General features: G+C 44.5%; 1 protein-coding gene across 1 annotated transcript in view; it reads right to left on the bottom strand.

Moving 5' to 3' along the window:
- Positions 1-861: 861 nt before the first annotated feature.
- Glg1 (golgi glycoprotein 1) overlaps positions 862-17,717 on the bottom strand; it is a 124,332-nt gene continuing 107,476 nt past the window's right edge. The window contains exons 21-26 of the mRNA XM_045142114.1: positions 15,640-15,782; positions 15,343-15,444; positions 14,225-14,332; positions 10,372-10,492; positions 9,153-9,259; positions 862-5,730 (exon numbers count right to left, since the gene is read on the bottom strand). Coding sequence (XP_044998049.1) covers positions 5,563-5,730; positions 9,153-9,259; positions 10,372-10,492; positions 14,225-14,332; positions 15,343-15,444; positions 15,640-15,782 — 749 coding nt within the window. The 3' untranslated portion in view covers positions 862-5,562. The remainder of the gene's footprint in view (positions 5,731-9,152; positions 9,260-10,371; positions 10,493-14,224; positions 14,333-15,342; positions 15,445-15,639; positions 15,783-17,717) is intronic.

Genomic DNA, 17,717 nt, shown 5'->3' with positions numbered 1-17,717 from the left:
CTCTACTTACCTCGTTCCCTCTGTCTCTGTAATAAATAAGGTCTCACTCTAGCGTAGGCTGACTTAGAATTCACTATATAGTCTCAAGGGTGGCCTTGAACTCACTGATCGATCCTCATCCTCCTACCTCTGCAGGGATTAGAGGCATGAACCACCGCACCTGGCCTCATTAACTCTGAATACTCAGATGCAAATGAGAGTGGGAGAAGCAGAAACAAAGACTCAGAAAGGGCATCAAGAATATCACTGATCCAAGATACTGAGGGAGAAGCAAGAAAGTATTGGCAAGGATAGACGTAAGGCGCATTTCGCAGGGCCTGCCTCCACGTGTTGGATACCCAGGGGAGGTTCCATGTCCGTACCCTCCTCAGGATGGAGCCTAAACATGCTGGCAGGATGAGTATTTAAGGACGCATCAGCACTCATTTTCAGAAAACCGCAGATGTGACTAGTTCTGTCACGGGCACATCAAAAAGAGGCTGAAAGTTCCTTCCTGCAGTCTGGGGCTACAGAGATGGCTTAGCAGTTAAGGTGCTTGCCTGTGAAGCCTAAAGACCCAGGTTCAATTTCCCAGTTCCCATATAAAGCCCAGTGCACGTGGTGGCACAGACATCTGGAGTTTGTAGTGGCTACAGGCCCTGGTGTGCCCATTCTCTCTCTGTGAACCCCCTTAAATAAATATTTTTAAAAAAAATCCTGCAGTCTCAACTCTGCTGGACCACATAAACCATGAAGCAAAGACAGTTATCAGCAAAGTATAGGAGTATCAGTTAGCAAGTTCACAGTCACTGTTCATAGCTCTGTAAACTCCCACTAGCAGAACAGGTGGATGGAGATTTCTTCTAGTCACCACAGAGAAGATTTAACAAGTACAAACCTGCAAACTCTTTATTAAATTCTCCCATTTCATCTGTACAGAAAAAATGCACATTATGTTCAGAATCTCAGTAACATCTCAAAATTACACAGCATGAACATGTAAAAACAAGAAACTTCCAGGATTTTATACATAGAGAGGAAACTCATTTACAAAAGAGGCTTGTTAATTGTACTTTTCTTTCAAAAAAAAAAAAAAAGTTAAGAGGCCTAAAATCTTGCACAGGAGTTGCTGTGCAGTCTGTCTTTCACTAGGACCAGCCCGCACACTGGAAGCAGCTGTTCAGAAGTTTGCTGCTCCCCAGCGTGCTGCTGCCCAGCAGGCTGTTCCTACATCCTGGCAGAGGAGCCCTGAGCGCTGAGGAGCAGGTGTCAGTTCTGGGTTGGGGGAAGGCAAAACTCAACACAGAGGCATGGTCTGTGCTGCCTTCTGCCTGGGAAGCTCTCTGCTGCCCAGAGCCCAGCACTGAGGTGGGAGGTGCGAAGAGAGGAGGAACCCCTGTCAGTATCTTGTCACCACCTGCCTGCAGATAGTCCCATCCTTGTGCTCTGAGTGACAAAACAGCCTGAGGCCCCACAGCACTATCACTGGATTCTCAGGGAAACATGTCACCCTGACACTCAGTCTTGCTTACATCTCACTGTTGTCTGAGGTCAGGGTAGCAAGAGAAATTTGGCTTTAAACTCAATTGCTCTAACAGGTAACCCTGGTCCTCCATAGTGGAAGGGCCAAGAAGGAGTGTAAATGATTGGATAGATGGCAAACCAACATACGAAGGGAAAGGGAGGCCAGAACATCAGATGCAGCCACAGGCCCCCTGGGAACCAGTCAAGTGGGTCAGAGGTGAGTTACGAGATAAATGCCCTGAAGGTTCGGAAGACCTCAGGGTACATTTTATAAAGACACTTAGGTGTGTCTGGATGGTGAGAAGTTCAAGAGGGCATTCTGAGCTTAGATTTTCAGTCTCATAAGACGACCTCATCTTATTTTGTTTCAGTGGCTCTGATTTAGGTTACAGACGCCATGCTGAGCTGGCTGACCTCTGAGGGCTCCAGGCCAATTTCCTTCTGAGACTCTGCACCTGGTATGTATGAAGGACATTTGTTTGGCTTTGGGGCAGGGGAAGGAATGGGAAGTTTTTTCTCAGAATGACTTGAGTCCGGCCAGGAAAGGCCTCAGAAGCCCTGATGACCATTACCTGGATGAGGAGTATCTTTGAGATAGAAATGGTACCACAGCCTGGAGGGGGGAGGATAGAGATCACACTAATTCACGACAGAATGAATTTACTCTTGGGAAGGCTGAGGGACACTAACTACATAATTCCCTTTCCAATGTATCTGATAAAATATAAATTCTAGACATTCTTGCCACATGATTTTTCTGTGAGTTGACCTCGGGAAACAGGAAGACATGGAACTGGATAGTAACTTCTGTCACATTTTCTAGGCCGGTGGACTTTCCCCCACACTGGCCTATCTGCTCACAGAGAAGCAGGCCCAGGATGAGGCAGCCCAGGTGGCTTCAATGGCTTCGTTACTACCTGCTCCCTAACTGCTACTCCACTGGTAGCCCTAGAGTGCTCACATCTTCTAAGGAGGCAATGGCTCAACAAGCTGACGAGATCTGCAGAACTGGGGCTGAAGTAGTCAGAAGGTTTCGTGGGAACGCAAAGGCCAAGGGCTTTCCCGGGAGTGGACCTAGACTTTTGGTATTTCTCCTGTTGGCACCTCTTGTCAGCAGACCTGTCTTGGGATAGTAGAAACAGCAAAGATGTCTGGGATACACCTCAGTAGAGAAATGTCTTGCTCCTGGAGCTCCCTTCCTTGGGAGAAGCCCCATCAGAAGTTAAGTCTGGTTCTTGGCACTAGGTCTAGATGGCTGACCTCCCTGTCCATGTTCCTCTGCCCAGGTACCTAACCTCGAGAGCCACTAGAGGGCAGTGTAGCACTAAGAGTCCCCAAGGCTCTGGCATGAGTTCACAAAGCCAGACTCCTGGAGTCTTGGCCTCTCTTACTTCTATTCATGCTCCTGGGCTAGACACCAGCCAAGGGCCCATCACTGACTCTAACAGTAGGGTCAGGGTTCTTCTGGGGTAGCTCTCTATTAGCTGATTTATACCCATGACAGACTTATGAGGCCAGGGGCCTGTGTGTCTCATAGCCTACTACATTATGCCTAAGGAGCTACAAAATGGAAGTGAGTAAGCTACCAGTGTAGATGGCCATGGGGCACTGAGATTTAGATTAGAAAAACCTGCATAAAAGCAGGCCAGGGACCCTCAAGGGTCAGTCATAGGCGACCACTCCAAGGAAGGTGAATAGTTCCTTGTACCAGGCAACTAAAGCACCAGCAGTTACCTCTTCTGTTCTGACCATGTCTAATGACAAGTGTTTCAAGAACCTAACTGATCAAACCTCCCACCCTGCTGTATACAACTGAGATTTCCTGCCAGCTCAGAAATAATCAAAACATCAAGACATGTTAGAACCACGAGGTTGTATCTATGATGGAAGGGAGACTACCAGTGATGTTCCCACCCTGTGTTAATGGGAAATATCACCCTGATCCTGAATCACAATGACACATCAGGAACTGCATTATTAATGTTCTCCTTTCTGGATATCAGCCCGTGTCCCCCTGAGAACCCTGGGGAGGGAGGGACTCTCAGGACCAGCCCAGCTTGGTCAACAGTGTGTGGGCAATGCTCACACTGCAGGTGTTAAGTCTCAGGAGACAGAAGAAACCCAAAGCAGCTTCTGAGAATCAAGAAGACCCAAAGAACAGGACTGAGGGGACCAGATGAGTTAGCAGATCCCTTTGGTGACTTCTATTAGCCTACACAGGGGACATATAGCTGGCTCCTGAACACACTGTCATCAGAAAATATAGCAAAAAAGAAAAAAAAAAAACCACAGTATTCAAATGAATGTCAGTCAGGTTAGACAAGAAGTAATTTGGAGCGACTGATCCACAACTGACACTGCTTGCACTGAAAGCATTTCAGGGAAGACAGGCGTCGCTCAAGTACCTCAGCACACATGTGTGCAAATGGGAGGCAGGAGGAGGAAGGGCACCATAAGGGGACTCAGTCTATGTGGACAGTTTTAGGCACATGATTTATAATACTTCGTGGACATCTAACAGGTTAATAAAATATATATTATATAAATATATCTCCTACTGTACATGCCACCCTCCTGTATAGCCACTGTGACACTGTGCCCCAAACTCAACCAAGGGTGAGCCAAGATGAACTTTAATGCCTTGGCTCCTTCCTTTTATGCCTCAACCCTGTTACCTTCATGCTGGAGGAATGAAGGATGGCCAGGAATCTTGTTCCTGTAAAGCTCATGTTTTGGAAAGGTTGAAAAACCACCAAAATACATTTAGCCAGTGCCTAGTAGAGTGGGTACACATGACAAATGGATAGAAAAAGAGAACAGAGAAAAATCCTCCACCTTCTAGTGCAGTAACTTTCCACACCTCCACACAGAGGCACAAAGGAGCTTGTCTGGGATGTCTGACTGGAGCGTGCCAAAGGGTCAGACTGCACTGCCAGTCATACCCTGAGACCATGCTAAATCTTTTGAAGCAACTATTTCTGGCCTGTATTGTACCTCAAAAAGTAAAGTGAAGTGAGTCAGGCACTGGCCCCTCCTTGCCTTACCCTGCTACACACTCTTCCCCCACCCCAATGAATGCCTCCTGGTGAGACAGACAACTTCTAGAGCAATTGCATGCTCAGCACGGTCAACAAAGATGTGTCAGCTCCGTACTGTCCAGGAGAATGGTGACATTGAGATTCTGCTGGCTGTGGACTCAGTCACAAACCTCTCAATGCAGATCAGTGGACTGTCCTGCTTCCAGGACTTCTGCTTCCCCACTAACTCTCTTGCCCTTGGCCTAGGGAGGTTCACAGCTCTACACTGCAGTGGGGAGGTCACAGAAATCTCCGTAGCTGTGGCATGGTGACCAGCAGTAACTTGTCTAGGGTGGGAGCTGGAAGGCATTGCTGCTTCAGCGCAAGCAAACAGGACTCAAAAGCAGGATGCTTGTTGTTTCCCACTATTTGGTGAAGTCCATGCCCTGATGTGGCCCAAAGGTGCTTCTCAGAGATGAGCCAGGCATCTCAGTGCTCAGGTACTGGACGTGTGTGTCCCCTCCAAATCCTGCTGTCATCTGAAGCAGTTACACGGAAGAAATAAACCCACTGCTCAAGTCAAGCCTGAAGGAGATGTGTTACTATATACACTTTTCCTTTCTTTGAAATTCTTTCATTTCTTTTTTTTCCTTTCTTTCTTTTCTTTTTTTTTTTTTTTTTTGGTTTTTGCTTTTTTTTTTAATTAAAAAAAAAAGGCATTTGAGTTGCAGGTCAGGTGAGTTGGTTCTACTGGTAGTTCCGTTGGTATTAGAGAGACTTGTCTACAGGCAGATAGATAAACCCAATTTCGCCACCAAAGGCTGCCAGCAAAGTGGCCAGCTGCTGGGACTGCACAGACTGCTGGGAGGAGGAGAACTGTGGATGTGGCCAAGTCTGGACGGGACAGTGCAGTGGGCACCTGCTGCTCTACTGGGGGTGTTGGTGCCACCTCTTAGAAGGGTGAGGTGAAAGGGTACACTATACAGGAGGGCTGTACAAACTGGGCACTGGGCAGGTAGTTCCTTTGGTGGTTAAGGTGGCTCTACCTGTCCTTGAGCTCTCGTGTTACACGCTTAGTGATCCGTCCGCACATCAGCCCAATCAGGAACAATATGCAAATGCTCCCACTAATCACAGACAGGATGTAGTTCTTCGAAGGAGATGTCATCACTTGCATGGCGAGATCAGAAAAGCCATCTGCTGGGGCCACCTGGAAGGAGACAGCAACAACTCTTAGGGAGAGGTAGGCAGCTACCAGTGCTGGTTTAACTTGCCCCATGATTCCCAGTAGAAATTACATCCTTTCTTTTGAGGAGGAAACTAAGAAGGATAAGAAAAGAAATACAGAGCTACATTTTCTTTTTTTGGGGGGGGGGTTGTTTTTTTGAGGTAGGATCTCACTGTAGCTCAGGTTGACCTGAAATTCACTATGTAGTCTTAGGGTGGCATCAAATTCATGGTGATACACCTACCTCTGCCTTCTGAGTGCTGGAATTAAAGGCGTGTGCCATCATGCCTGGTCCTTTCTTTTTTGTTTTGTTTTTTGGAGGTGGGGTCTCTTATCCAGGCTGACCTGGAATTCACTATGTAGCCTCAAGGTGGCCTCGAACTCCCAGTGCTCCTCTGAGCTCTGCCTCCCAAGGGCTGGGATTAAAGGCCTGCGCCACCACGCCTGGTTTCCTTTTTTTTTTTTTTTTAATAAACTTTCTTTAATTTAAATTAATTGAGAGAAAAAAAAGGAGGGAACAGAAGAGAGAGAATGGGCGTGCCAGGGCATCTAGCCACTGCAAACGAACTCCAGATGTATGCAACACCTTGTGCATCTGGCTTACATGGGTACTGGGGAACTGAACCTTGGTCCTCAGGCTTCTCAGGCAAGAGCCTTAACTGCTAAGCCATGTCACCAACCCCAGCACTATAACTTTTTTTTCCTGATTATAAAACTATATATGTTCACTGCACAAATGTATACACAGAAACAAAGGCATGTTGTCACTTCCAATTCCTTCATGGTTAACTCAGTTAATAGTAACTCCTTGCACTGTGGACATGACCATGTGTCAGTCTGGACAAGAGCTCCATGTGTTTGGTTCCTTTATTGCTCATACTATACCAGCAGGCAGACCTCATTACTCTCATATTACAAATTAAGACCCAGCAGTGTAGGAGCTTCATGACTTGTACAAAGGCCACAGGTTTTCATAGGTTTTGATTTACGCTATTCATGTTTGCGGCATTTGCTGTTGCTGTTTTTAGGTAGGGTATCACTGTAGCCCAGGCTGACCTGGAACTCACTCTGTACTTCCAAGCTGGCATGGAACTCATGGTGATCCTCCTACCTCTGCCTCTGAAGTGCTGAGATTAAAGGTGTGTGCCACCATGCCTGGCCTTTTATGTCTTTTTAAAAAGCAAAGGAGGGGGGCGACTAGAGAGATGGCTTAGCAGCTAAGCACTTCCCTGTGAAGCCTAAGGACCCAAGTTTGAGGCTCTATTCCCCTGGACCCACATAAGCCAGATGCACAAGGTGGCACATGCATCTGGAGTTCATTTGCAGTGGCTGGAAGCCCTGGCACATCCATTCTTTCTCTCTCTCTCTCTCCCACTCTCAAATAAATAAATAAGCAAGCAAAGGAGGGCTGGAGAGATGGCTTAGCAGTTAAGCGCTTGCCTGTGAGGCCTAAGAACCCTGGTTCGACACTTGATTTCCCTGTACCCATGTAAGCCAGATGCAAAAGGTGGCGCATGCATCTGGACTTCGTTGGCAGTGGCTGGAGGCCCTGATGCGTCCATTCTCTCTCTCTCTCTCTCTCTCTCTCTCTCTGTCACTCTCGAATAAACAAAGAAAAAAATTATTAAAGAAAAAAGGAACAGGGTGTGGTGGTCCACGCCTTTAATCCCAGCACTCAGAAGGCAGAGGTAGGAGGCTTACCATGAGTTCCAGGCCACCCTGAGACTACATAGTGATTTCCAGGTTAGCCTGGGCTAGAGTGAGACAGTACCACAAAACAAAAAAGCAAAAAAGAAACAGACAGAAAGAGAGCTAGAAGGATGGCTTGGATGTTAAGGCACTTGCCTGTAAAGCCAAAGGACCCAGGATCGATTCTCCTGGACTCACATAAGCCATATGCAGAAGGTAGTATATCATGTGACTGGAATTCATTTGTAGCAGCTGGAGGGCCTGGTGTGCCCATTCTTTCTCTCCCCCTCTATCTGCTTCTCTGTCTCTCTCAAATAAGTAAAACAGGAAAAAAAAAAAATGTTCCTAAAAACATATTGAATTCTAGGTCAGCCTGAACTAGAGTGAGACTCTGCCTTGAATTCCCCCCCATAAAAAAAAAAGAGTCAGGTGTGGTGGCGCAAGCCTTTAATCCCTGCACTCAGAGGAGGCAGAGGTAGGAAGTGTGCCCGGAGTTCGAGGCCATCCTAAGACTACATAGTGAGTTTCAGATCAGCCTGGGCTAGAGTAAGACCCTACCTCGAAAAACCAAAAACCAAAAAAAACAAGAAACAAACCATCCAACCAAAGAGAGGAGCTTGGAGATGCTCAGTGGGTAAAGTGCTTGCTATGCATGCATGAGGATCTGAGCTTGGATGCCCACAAGAACATAAAAGCCAGGCACAACAGTATGTACAGGTCATCTCAGTGCTGAGCAGGAAGAGATAGGAGGATGCCTAGGGTGTGCTGGCTAGCTTGTTTAGCTGAATTGGTGAGCTCTAGGTTCAGTGAAAGATCCTGTCTCAAATTAAAAAAAAAAAAAATAACAACAATAAAGTAGAGAATGACTGAGGAAGCCACTCAGTAAGAGTTATGGCCTCTACATGTGTATGCATGTATGTGTACCTATACACCATGACTTACAATGACAGGATATACTTATGCCCATGCCAATTCATGGAGCTTTATGACTTAACCTGTTTTCTTTCTTTTATTTTTGAGGTCAGGTATCACTCCAGCCCCGGCTGACCTGGAATTCACTCTGTATCCTCAGGGTGGCCTCGAACTCACAGTGATCCTCCTACCTCTTAACCAGTTTTTATCCTCAATTCCCACTGCTTTCTCCAACAGACTATTAAGGTAACCTGCTACAGGAAAATCACAACTAACAAGTTCCCTAGGCACACACACAAAGCTATACTTTTAAGTTTTAGCCTAGAAGCCTGGGAGACAATAGCCCAGAGAAACCTAGGTCGTTCCTACATTCATCCTATGTGCACAGACCTGTGTATTCTCCTAACATAAAACAATGTCTCAACCTGAGAAGCACAAAGGAGAGAAAAGCAGTGAAGGAAAACTATGTAGTGTCTGTCAGCTGTTCCATCTCACCTGGAACTTCACAAATGACTTTTCCTCTGTTAAGAAGTAATGTGGGAGGGTTGACTGTTGTGCCAAATATAATCCTTTTCAGTGTGGGAGGCCAAGGCAATTGAGGACAAAAAGTGGTGGTCATAGTAAAGCTTTGCAAACCCAGTCTGTATAAGGGCTCATGAACAGTTAAGGTTGAAAGGGTCACTTAATGATTTTCCAAATATACCTCCTGCAAGATATCCAGAAAGGTAAGACTAACGAAGTAGCTCACAGAGATAGAAACTGACAGAGGAGATGGCCATACCAAAGGCTCTCTTGCTCTTTACCTTGGCTGCATAACTCCACATTTCAATCCGGTCATTGAGGCGCTTTTTGCACTCAGGCTGTAATCTCACCCGTTTATCCTCCAGGGCTTCCATTAGGCAGGACATTTCTATGGGAACAAATGAATACAGTCTATAACTATACAGAACAGAAACATTTCTATAAAGTTAGGAGAAAGGATCACAAATATCAGCACTTGAAACTCAACAAAGTCAAAGCCTTTCTAGGAAACCTGACCAAGATCCACCATGGTGAGAGCAGAATAAGGCTTCCGGGGTCAGAATCAATCTCTCTCTCTCTCTCTCTTTTTTTTTTCCTAAGGTAGGGTCTCACTGAAGCCAAGACTAACCTGAAACTCACACCAATCCTCCTACTCTGCCTCCTGAGTGCTGGGATTAAACGTGTGTACCACCACAACTAGCTCCAGAATCTCTTGTAAGACCTCTCTTCTTATTTAATTTTTTTTTTGTTTTCTTTTTATTTATTTATTTGAGAGCAACAGACAGCAGAGAGAGAGAAAGAGGGAGGGATGGGAGGGAGAGAGAGAAAGAGAGAGAGGGGGAGAGAGAAAATGGGTGTGCCAGGACCTTCAGCCACTGCAAATTTCAGATGCATGAGGCCCCTTGTGTATCTGGCTTACATAGGTCCTGGAGAATTGACCCTCGAACCAGGGTCCTTAGGCTTCACAGGCAAGCACTTAACTGCTAAGCCATCTCTCCAGCTTTCTTCTTATTTATTTTTATTTGGAGGAGATTGTTAAGTATGGGTGTGCCAGGGCCTCTTGCAACTGCAAACTCCAGATACATGTACTACTTTGTACATCTGGCTTTATGTGGGTACTGGAGAAGTGAACCCAGGCCGGCAGGCTTTGCAAGCACCTTTAACCACTGAGCCATCTTCTCAGCCCCACCTCTTTTTTTTTTTTTTTTCACTGTATGTGACTGGTTCAAAAACAATCTTTAAGCCGGGTGTGGTTCAAGGCCATCCTGAGACTACATTCCAGGTCAGCCTGGGCTAGAATGAGACCCTAACACCAAAAAAAAAAAAAAAAAAAAATGCTGGAAGATTATTCCTAAATTCACTGTCACAGGATCCAGCTTGGCATTAACTAGACCCCCAGTGGATTTTGTCACAAGATATGGTTAGCCTATATACACAGAACAGATGACCGCATGAGAGCAACAGTGCAGACAGGGAGAATGAACAAACACAGCAACTTACGGCGCCCACGGCCAGGGGTGATGGCTGCACAGTGGTGTTTAATGTCCAGAGCACATGCTGTATGAAGAACTGGATCCACAAAAATGTCTGCTTTGCTTTCCTTTAGCATGTTGAGCACTTCCTGAAAAGTAAAGATCATTGTGCAGAGTTTTTGTAGCGGAAATACACTGGATCTTGCTTGTAAACAGGTCCAAGCAAGGAAGATGGAGAGTAACCCAGAAATCACTCGGGATAGGCAGTAATATGGCCAAGATGCATAGAATGCAGATTTTTGGAATCTGATTTAATCCATCAACTACCTTTGAGGAATCCAGTGTGGGCTATGCAAAGCTGGGTAAAGTCTATACATGACAAACTATCTAACATGGATTCTCGGCATTCTGGCATGGCACATGGCTATAAAGTTCCTAAATGCTAGCATTACAATTGATATAATAGGGTTATTTTGTTACTGTAGGAAACCTGAAAAATGTGAAATTTGAAAATCAGACTAATGGGCTATATTAAAATTCCCTATCAAGCTGAGCATGGTGGGTGCACGCCTTTAATCCTAGCACTCAGGAGGCAGAGGTGGGAGGATCACCATGAGTTGAAGGCCACCCTGAGACTACATACTGAAATCCAGGTCAGCCTGAGTTAGAGTGAGACCCTACCTTGAAAAACAAAACAAAACAAAACAAAAAATTCTCAATCAAGGGCTAGAGAGATGGCTTAGCAGATAAGGCACTTGCTTATGAAGCCTAAGGACCCATGTTCAACTCCCCAACTCCAAAGTAAGCCAGACACAAGGTGATGCATGTGCAAGGTCACACATATGCACAAGGTGGCGCACACATCTGGAGTTTGATTACAGTGGCTGGAGGCCCTGTGTGCCAATTCTCTCTCTTGTGCTCTCTCTCATGGGGGGGAGGGGGAGGGAAGCCAGTCTGTTGGGCTTGCCTCAAAAAAAATTTTTTTCTAATCAAATACAGATATATTTTGTTTAGAAAATGTCCTGTTACCGCTGTCATCCTTAAAAAGAGAAAAAGGACAGAGCATAACTTCTACTGCACAAATAATTATCCGAGTTTAAAGATGTCCTGTGCAAAAGGGACGTAAACTTATTAGAGCTGATATAAATTCTGGCTGGCTGGGAATGGTGGTATATGCCTTTAATCCCAGAACTCAGGAGGCAGAGATAGGAGGATTGCCATGAGTTCGCCAGCCTGGGGCTTCAGAGTGAGTTCCAGATCAGCCTGGGCCAGAGTGAGACCCTACCTTGGAAACAAAACAAAACAAAACAAATGAACAAATAAAATAAAACCTAAGTTTACACAAATTAAGCCATACTTTCAGCCAAGGAATACTTTTTCTCTTTTTAAAAAAATGTTTTATTTTTATTTATTTATTTGAAAGAGAAAAAAAGCAGAAAAATGGAGGGAGGGAGGGAAAGAGAGGAGGAGAGGTAGAGAATGAATGTGCCAAGGCATCTAGCCACTGCAAATGAACTCTAGACACATGTGCCATTTATGCATCTGGCTTATGTGGGTCCTGGGAAATTGAACCTGGATCCTTTGGAGTTATAGGCAAGTGCCTAAACCACTAAAAGCAATCTCTCTAGTCCAAGAAATAGTTTTTAATTTGGGGTTGGAGAGATGCTCAGTGGTTAAGGCATTTGCCTACAAAGCCTAAGGACTCGAGTTTCAACTCCCTAGTTACTCACATATGTAAAGCCAGATGTGCAAATTGGCACATGTCTGGAGTTTGTCTGCATTGTAGCAGACCTGGTTTACCTATTCTCTCTCTCATACATAAATAAGCCTGGCATGGTGGCACACGCTTTTAATCCTAGCACTTGGGAGGCAGAGGTAGAAGGATTGCTGTGAAGTTGAGGCCAACCTGAGACTACACAGTGAATTCCAGATCAGCATAAGCTAGAGAACCAAAATAAAAATAAATAAAATAAAAATTAAAAATTATAGCCGGGCGTGGTGGCACACGCCTTTAATCCCAGCACTTGGGAGGCAGAGATAGGAGGATCGCCGTGAGTTTGAGGCCACCCTGAAACTCCATAGTGAATTCTAGGTCAGCCTGGGCTAGAGTGAAACCTTACCTCGAAAAACAAAAACAAAAACAAAACAAAAAAAATTGCATATCCTAATTCCAAAAAGAAAAAGCAGATAAACAACAAAAAAATTTGAACCTGGGACCTTTTGCTTTGTAGGCAAGTGCCTTAACTATTAAGCCATCTCTCAAACACTAAATAATTTTTAAAATGATTTTATTTTTATTTATTTATTAGATATAGATGGGGCAGGGGAGAGAGTAAATGGTCATGCCAGGGCCTCTAGGAACTGCAAACAAACTCCATATGCATGGACCACCATGTGCATCTGGCTCACATGGGACCGGGAGAATCAACCTGGGTCCTTAGGCTTCACAGGCATGCACCTTAACTGCTAAGCCATCTCTCCAGCCCAATAAATTAAAAAAAAAAATAGTTTGAGCTGAGTGTGGTAGTACATGCCTTTAATCCTAGCACTTGGGAGGCAGAGGTAGGATTGTCATGAGTTCGAGGACACCCTGAGACTATATAGTGAATTCCAGGTCAGCCTGGGCTAGTGTGAGACCCTACCTCAAAAAAGTTTGTTTTGGGCTGGGGGAGATGGTTCAGTGGTTAAAGGCACTTACTTGCAAAGCCTACCAGTTTAGAATTAAATTCCCTAGTAGCCACATGAAGCCAGATGCATTAAATGATATATGTGTCTAGAGTTCATCTGTAGAGGCAGGAGGCCCTGGCATGTCTACTCCCTCTCTCTGTCTTTTAAATTATTTTTATTTTTATTTATTTATTTGAGAATGACAGAGAGAGAAAGAGGCAGAGAGAGAGAGAATGGGTGTACCAGGGCCTCCAGCCACTGCAAAGGAACTACAGACGCGTGTGCCCCCTTGTGCATCTGGCTTACTGGGTCCTGGGGAAATCGAGCCTTAAACTAGGGTCCTTAGGCTTCACAGGCAAGCGCTTAACAGCTAAGCCATCTCTCCAGCCCCATTCCCACTCTCTTTTTCTCTCAAATAAATAAATGAAAAACTACATAGCTCCTTAATAAGACAGTAACAAAACACATGAATATTTAAAAAACCCCTCTTCAGCCAGCTGTTGTGCAGAGAGGTAGGATATATGAGCTTGAGGCCAGCCTGGGACTACAGAGTAAGTTCCAGGTCAGCCTGGCTAAAAAGTTAAGACCTTATCTCGAAAAACAAAAACAAAAACAAAATCCTTTCTAGTCATATGGGATCAGGGATCACTTAATGAGAAAGTAGTCAAAATAAAATGCATGGGCTTGGCTTTCAAATAGTTCCTACCATTCCCTAGAACATGTGTAATCATATGGGAGAAAAAAATGACAAAATTTAAATAGAACATTCCCTTGTTTTTGTCCTTTTAATGTTACAGCATGAATCCTTAGTAATAAAATTGAAAATTATAAGCTTGTGTACCCAGAATTCCATACTGTCCTCTTTCTACCTCTCCATCTTCCACCCTCTCTCCTTTTTTTTTTTTCCTTGAGGCAGTCTCATTCTAGCCCAGGCTGACCTGGAACACTGTAGCCTTGGTGGGCCTTGAATTTACAGAGATTCTCTTACCTCAGACTCTCCAGTGCTGGGATTAAAGGCATGAGCCACTATGCCTGGTTCTGTTCCTTCCTTCTTTCTAAACTAATCTGGTCTTCGACTACAAACCTGTAATTCTCGACCAATAAATAATAGAATGGAATGGAAGAAAAAGGAAGGAAAAGAAAGATAAGAATAAAGGGAAAGGGAAAGAAAAAGGAGACACAGAAAGCTAGGAAAACATGTGGATAGCTCTTACCTTTTTACACAATTCTGTTTTGATCTTGAGCAGGTTGACCTTGAGGCACTCTTCCACCTGACCTGTCTGCTCTTGGGCTGCTGCTTCTTCAGCACACAGACTGGCAATCTGCTCAAGAGACACAAGAGAAAACACAACCACCCTGCTGAGTACAGGAAGAGCAAATGGCTTTCAGAGTAGATGAGCCTGGTGCAAGTAGCACTGAACCCATAGTGCTGGTGCTGCCTTTGCATGGGCCTACTGCTGAGTGACAGCTGAGGAAGGGATCTGAGAATCTAAGTGTGTCCCAAGTATGTACGGCTCATTTCAACAGCTTCCTTGTGAAGTGGGAGACCCACTCTCCTGCACAGGATGTCTAGACTTTCAAGCTGTAGTTCTATTTCACAATGACTATCACATAGTTCCAAGTAAATGCACACATTTTTATACCACTGTTGACAATGAAAAATCTTGTCACAAAGAAGGCTACGATTTCATAAAAGGAAGGTCAGATGGCCAAGTAAAATACTAAAAGCAAATGCTTAACACCTGGTTCAGAGTTAAAACTTGGAAGCACGTGTACACTCACAAAGACGTTCTGAAACACAGCCTAGAGAAAAGACGGCAAACTCAACTTTCTTTGGATGTCTTTTCAAGCAATTTAAACAGAGTTCTCACATAGCCTTTTCTAGCCAGGAAGTTTTCTAAGGTCAGGAACATCCTTAGAGCCATTCCAAGGGAACTTTAATTTTTCTGTGCAAGTTTTGGAGTATTTTTTAATTTTTTTATTATCACACACAGAATTATGGACATACTCAATGTGTAAACAGCACATGTTGGTACTATCCTTACTCTCATTCCTGTCCCCCACTCCGAAGAGACCCTCCTCATTGGGAATGTCAGTTATCTTCATGGTGATTGTAGATTGTGCATTGTGGGAGTAGCCATCAGTTTTGGAGGGTTTTTTTTTTTGGAGCATTTTAAGTTGATCATCCAGAATAAGGAGGGAAGAACAAGTTTCATGTGGAAGTAATAACAGAACCCCCTTGGTCAGCAGGGAGGTATAAAACCAATGGAACAGAGTATCACACTTTCTTTGGGCAGCTTTGCTCACACTCAGCTTTCTATCTGCTTCCTACCTCCTCTGAACAGTGCAGCTGGAGCTGAGGATCAAGGCGATAATCCAGAGCAGACTCTTGGATGATGATACGGATCTGGTCCTCACAGTCTGAAGATAGCCGCTAAACAGGACCGAGGAAGAACATTATCAATCCACCCAAAGAACATTACGTTTTATTTTACTCCTGAAGTTTGGGCGTAGGGAAGGCAATAAAAGGTCTTGGGAAAGTAGGATCAAGCTAGTGATGTCCACAGAAAAACTCCCAGGGACAAAGGTGGCTCTATAAACACCTCTGAGGAGAGTCCAGCCAGTGTACCTGGTCAGCATATCTCAGCTTGAGGCATGAAATGACTTGACCTTCTAGCTCTGAATCATCCTTGGCCTTGGTCAGGATACCATGACAGAATTTAGGAATGTCAGCTTTACAAGCTTTCCTCAGCACAGGGTTTAAGCGATAATCTAGAACACAAAGGGTCAATACATGACAAAATATTCTATCTGGCAGTTTTCACAATTTTTTAAAAAAGTTTCTTGGATTTTTTAAAAAAAATTTTCTTTATTTATTTGAGACAGAGAAACAGGTAGGGGGAGAGAGACAGGGAGAATGGGCATGCCAGGGCCTCCAGCCACTGCAAACAAACTCCAGATGTATGGGCCCTCTTGTGCATCTGGCTTATGTGGGTCTTGGGGAAGCGAATCTGGGTCCTTTGGCTTTGTAGGCAACTGCCTTAACCACGAAGCCATTTCTCTAGCCCAGTTTTCACAATTTTTTATAGAAATTCCCTTCCCTCCCTCACTCTTTTTTTCTTTTCTTTTCTTTCCCTGGGGAAGATCTCACTCTAGCCCAGGCTGACCTGGAACTCAACCAGTGAAATTCATCTTTCTTTCTTTTTTTTTGGTTTTTCGAGATAGGGTCTCATTTTAGCTCAGGCTGACCTGGAATTCATTATGTAGTCTCAGGGTGGTCTTAAACAAACAGTTATTCTTCTACCTCTGCCTCCTGAGTGCTGGGATTAAAGGTGTGCAGCACCACGGCCAGCTGAAATTCATCTTTTAAAAGGGAACATACTGGGCTGGAGATAGAACTCAGTGGTTAAGGTGCTTGCCTGAAAAGCCTAACAACCCCAGTTCAATTCCCCAATGCCCACATAAAGGCAGATGCACAAAGTGGTACATGCATCTGGAAGTTATTTATAGCAGCTAGAGACCCTGGTATACCCATTCTCTCTGTCTTTCTCCTCCCTCTCTGCTTGTAAATAAATAAATATCTTTTTTTAGAAAAAGGGAACATATTATGCCAATGATTGTGATTACAAACAAAAATCTGTTTAGAGCTGGAGAGATGGCTTAGCGGTTAAGGCACTTGCCTGCAAAGCCAAAGGACCCAGGTTTGACTCCCAGATGCACAAGGTGGTGCATGCGTCTGGAGTTCATGTGCAATAGCTGGAGGCCCTGGCACACCCATTCTCTCTCGCTCTCTCTCAAAAAAAAAAAAAAAAAAAAAAAATCTGTTTAGTCAGTAAGTGGCTACTGAGTTCTTCACTTTTTCTTTCTTTCTTTCTTTTTTTCTTTTTCTTTTTTTTTTTTTTTTTGTTAAAGGCAAACTCTCACTACGTAGCTCAGCTTGGACTGGCCTAGACCTCAGTGCTCTTGTCGCAACCTCCCAGGTGATAGGATTATGTGTATGCTCTACCATGCTTATCTCTCATTACTGGTAATCAGCAGTTGACTTAGTTGACTCTAGTTCTAGAGTTCTTGTGCAGGTCCCCAGGAATCTTTCTACTCTGCAGCAACTCTGCTGGATTTTGTGGTACAATATTCAAAAATCAAACAGAGAGCAACTTTTCCCATAATGGATATTCTGAAAGCACCAAGAAATATCTAACATACTTTGTCCAGTAAGCAACCCAGATTGAAGTTTCTCTTCTAAAAAAGACCACCCATATAGCCTGCTACACTGATGAATGAAGTTTTATTAAATCCCTAGACTTCTCTGTCCCCAGATGTCTAGGCCTGATTCCTCCAGCATGCACATCCACTATGTGTGGGTGCAGGTGTGTACACTCTATGTGCACATGTGCAGGGACCAAAGAATCAAGTGTCCTCTTCTACTACTCATCATTTCTTGAGCTACTGAGCCCAGAACTCCTGTTTTTGGTCAGACTGGCTTACCAGAGAGCCCCAATGACTCTTTAGTCAGTACTCCCCACAGGATTGGGGTTATATGCATATAGACAGTTGTTTATGTGGGTGCTAGGCTCAAGCTCAGGGTAAGTCAGATATCTTCGTGCTATGAAGCAAGTACTCTTACCTACAGAGGCAGCCCCTTCCCTCCTTTTGTATATTCTTTAAGGGCAGTTGTCCAGATTTTCAACTTACTTCCTCCTGACCTTT

The sequence above is a fragment of the Jaculus jaculus genome, chromosome 1 (genome assembly GCF_020740685.1).
Source record: "Jaculus jaculus isolate mJacJac1 chromosome 1, mJacJac1.mat.Y.cur, whole genome shotgun sequence".
Lineage (NCBI taxonomy): Eukaryota > Metazoa > Chordata > Mammalia > Rodentia > Dipodidae > Jaculus > Jaculus jaculus.
This window is presented reverse-complemented; position numbering and strand designations above follow the sequence as displayed.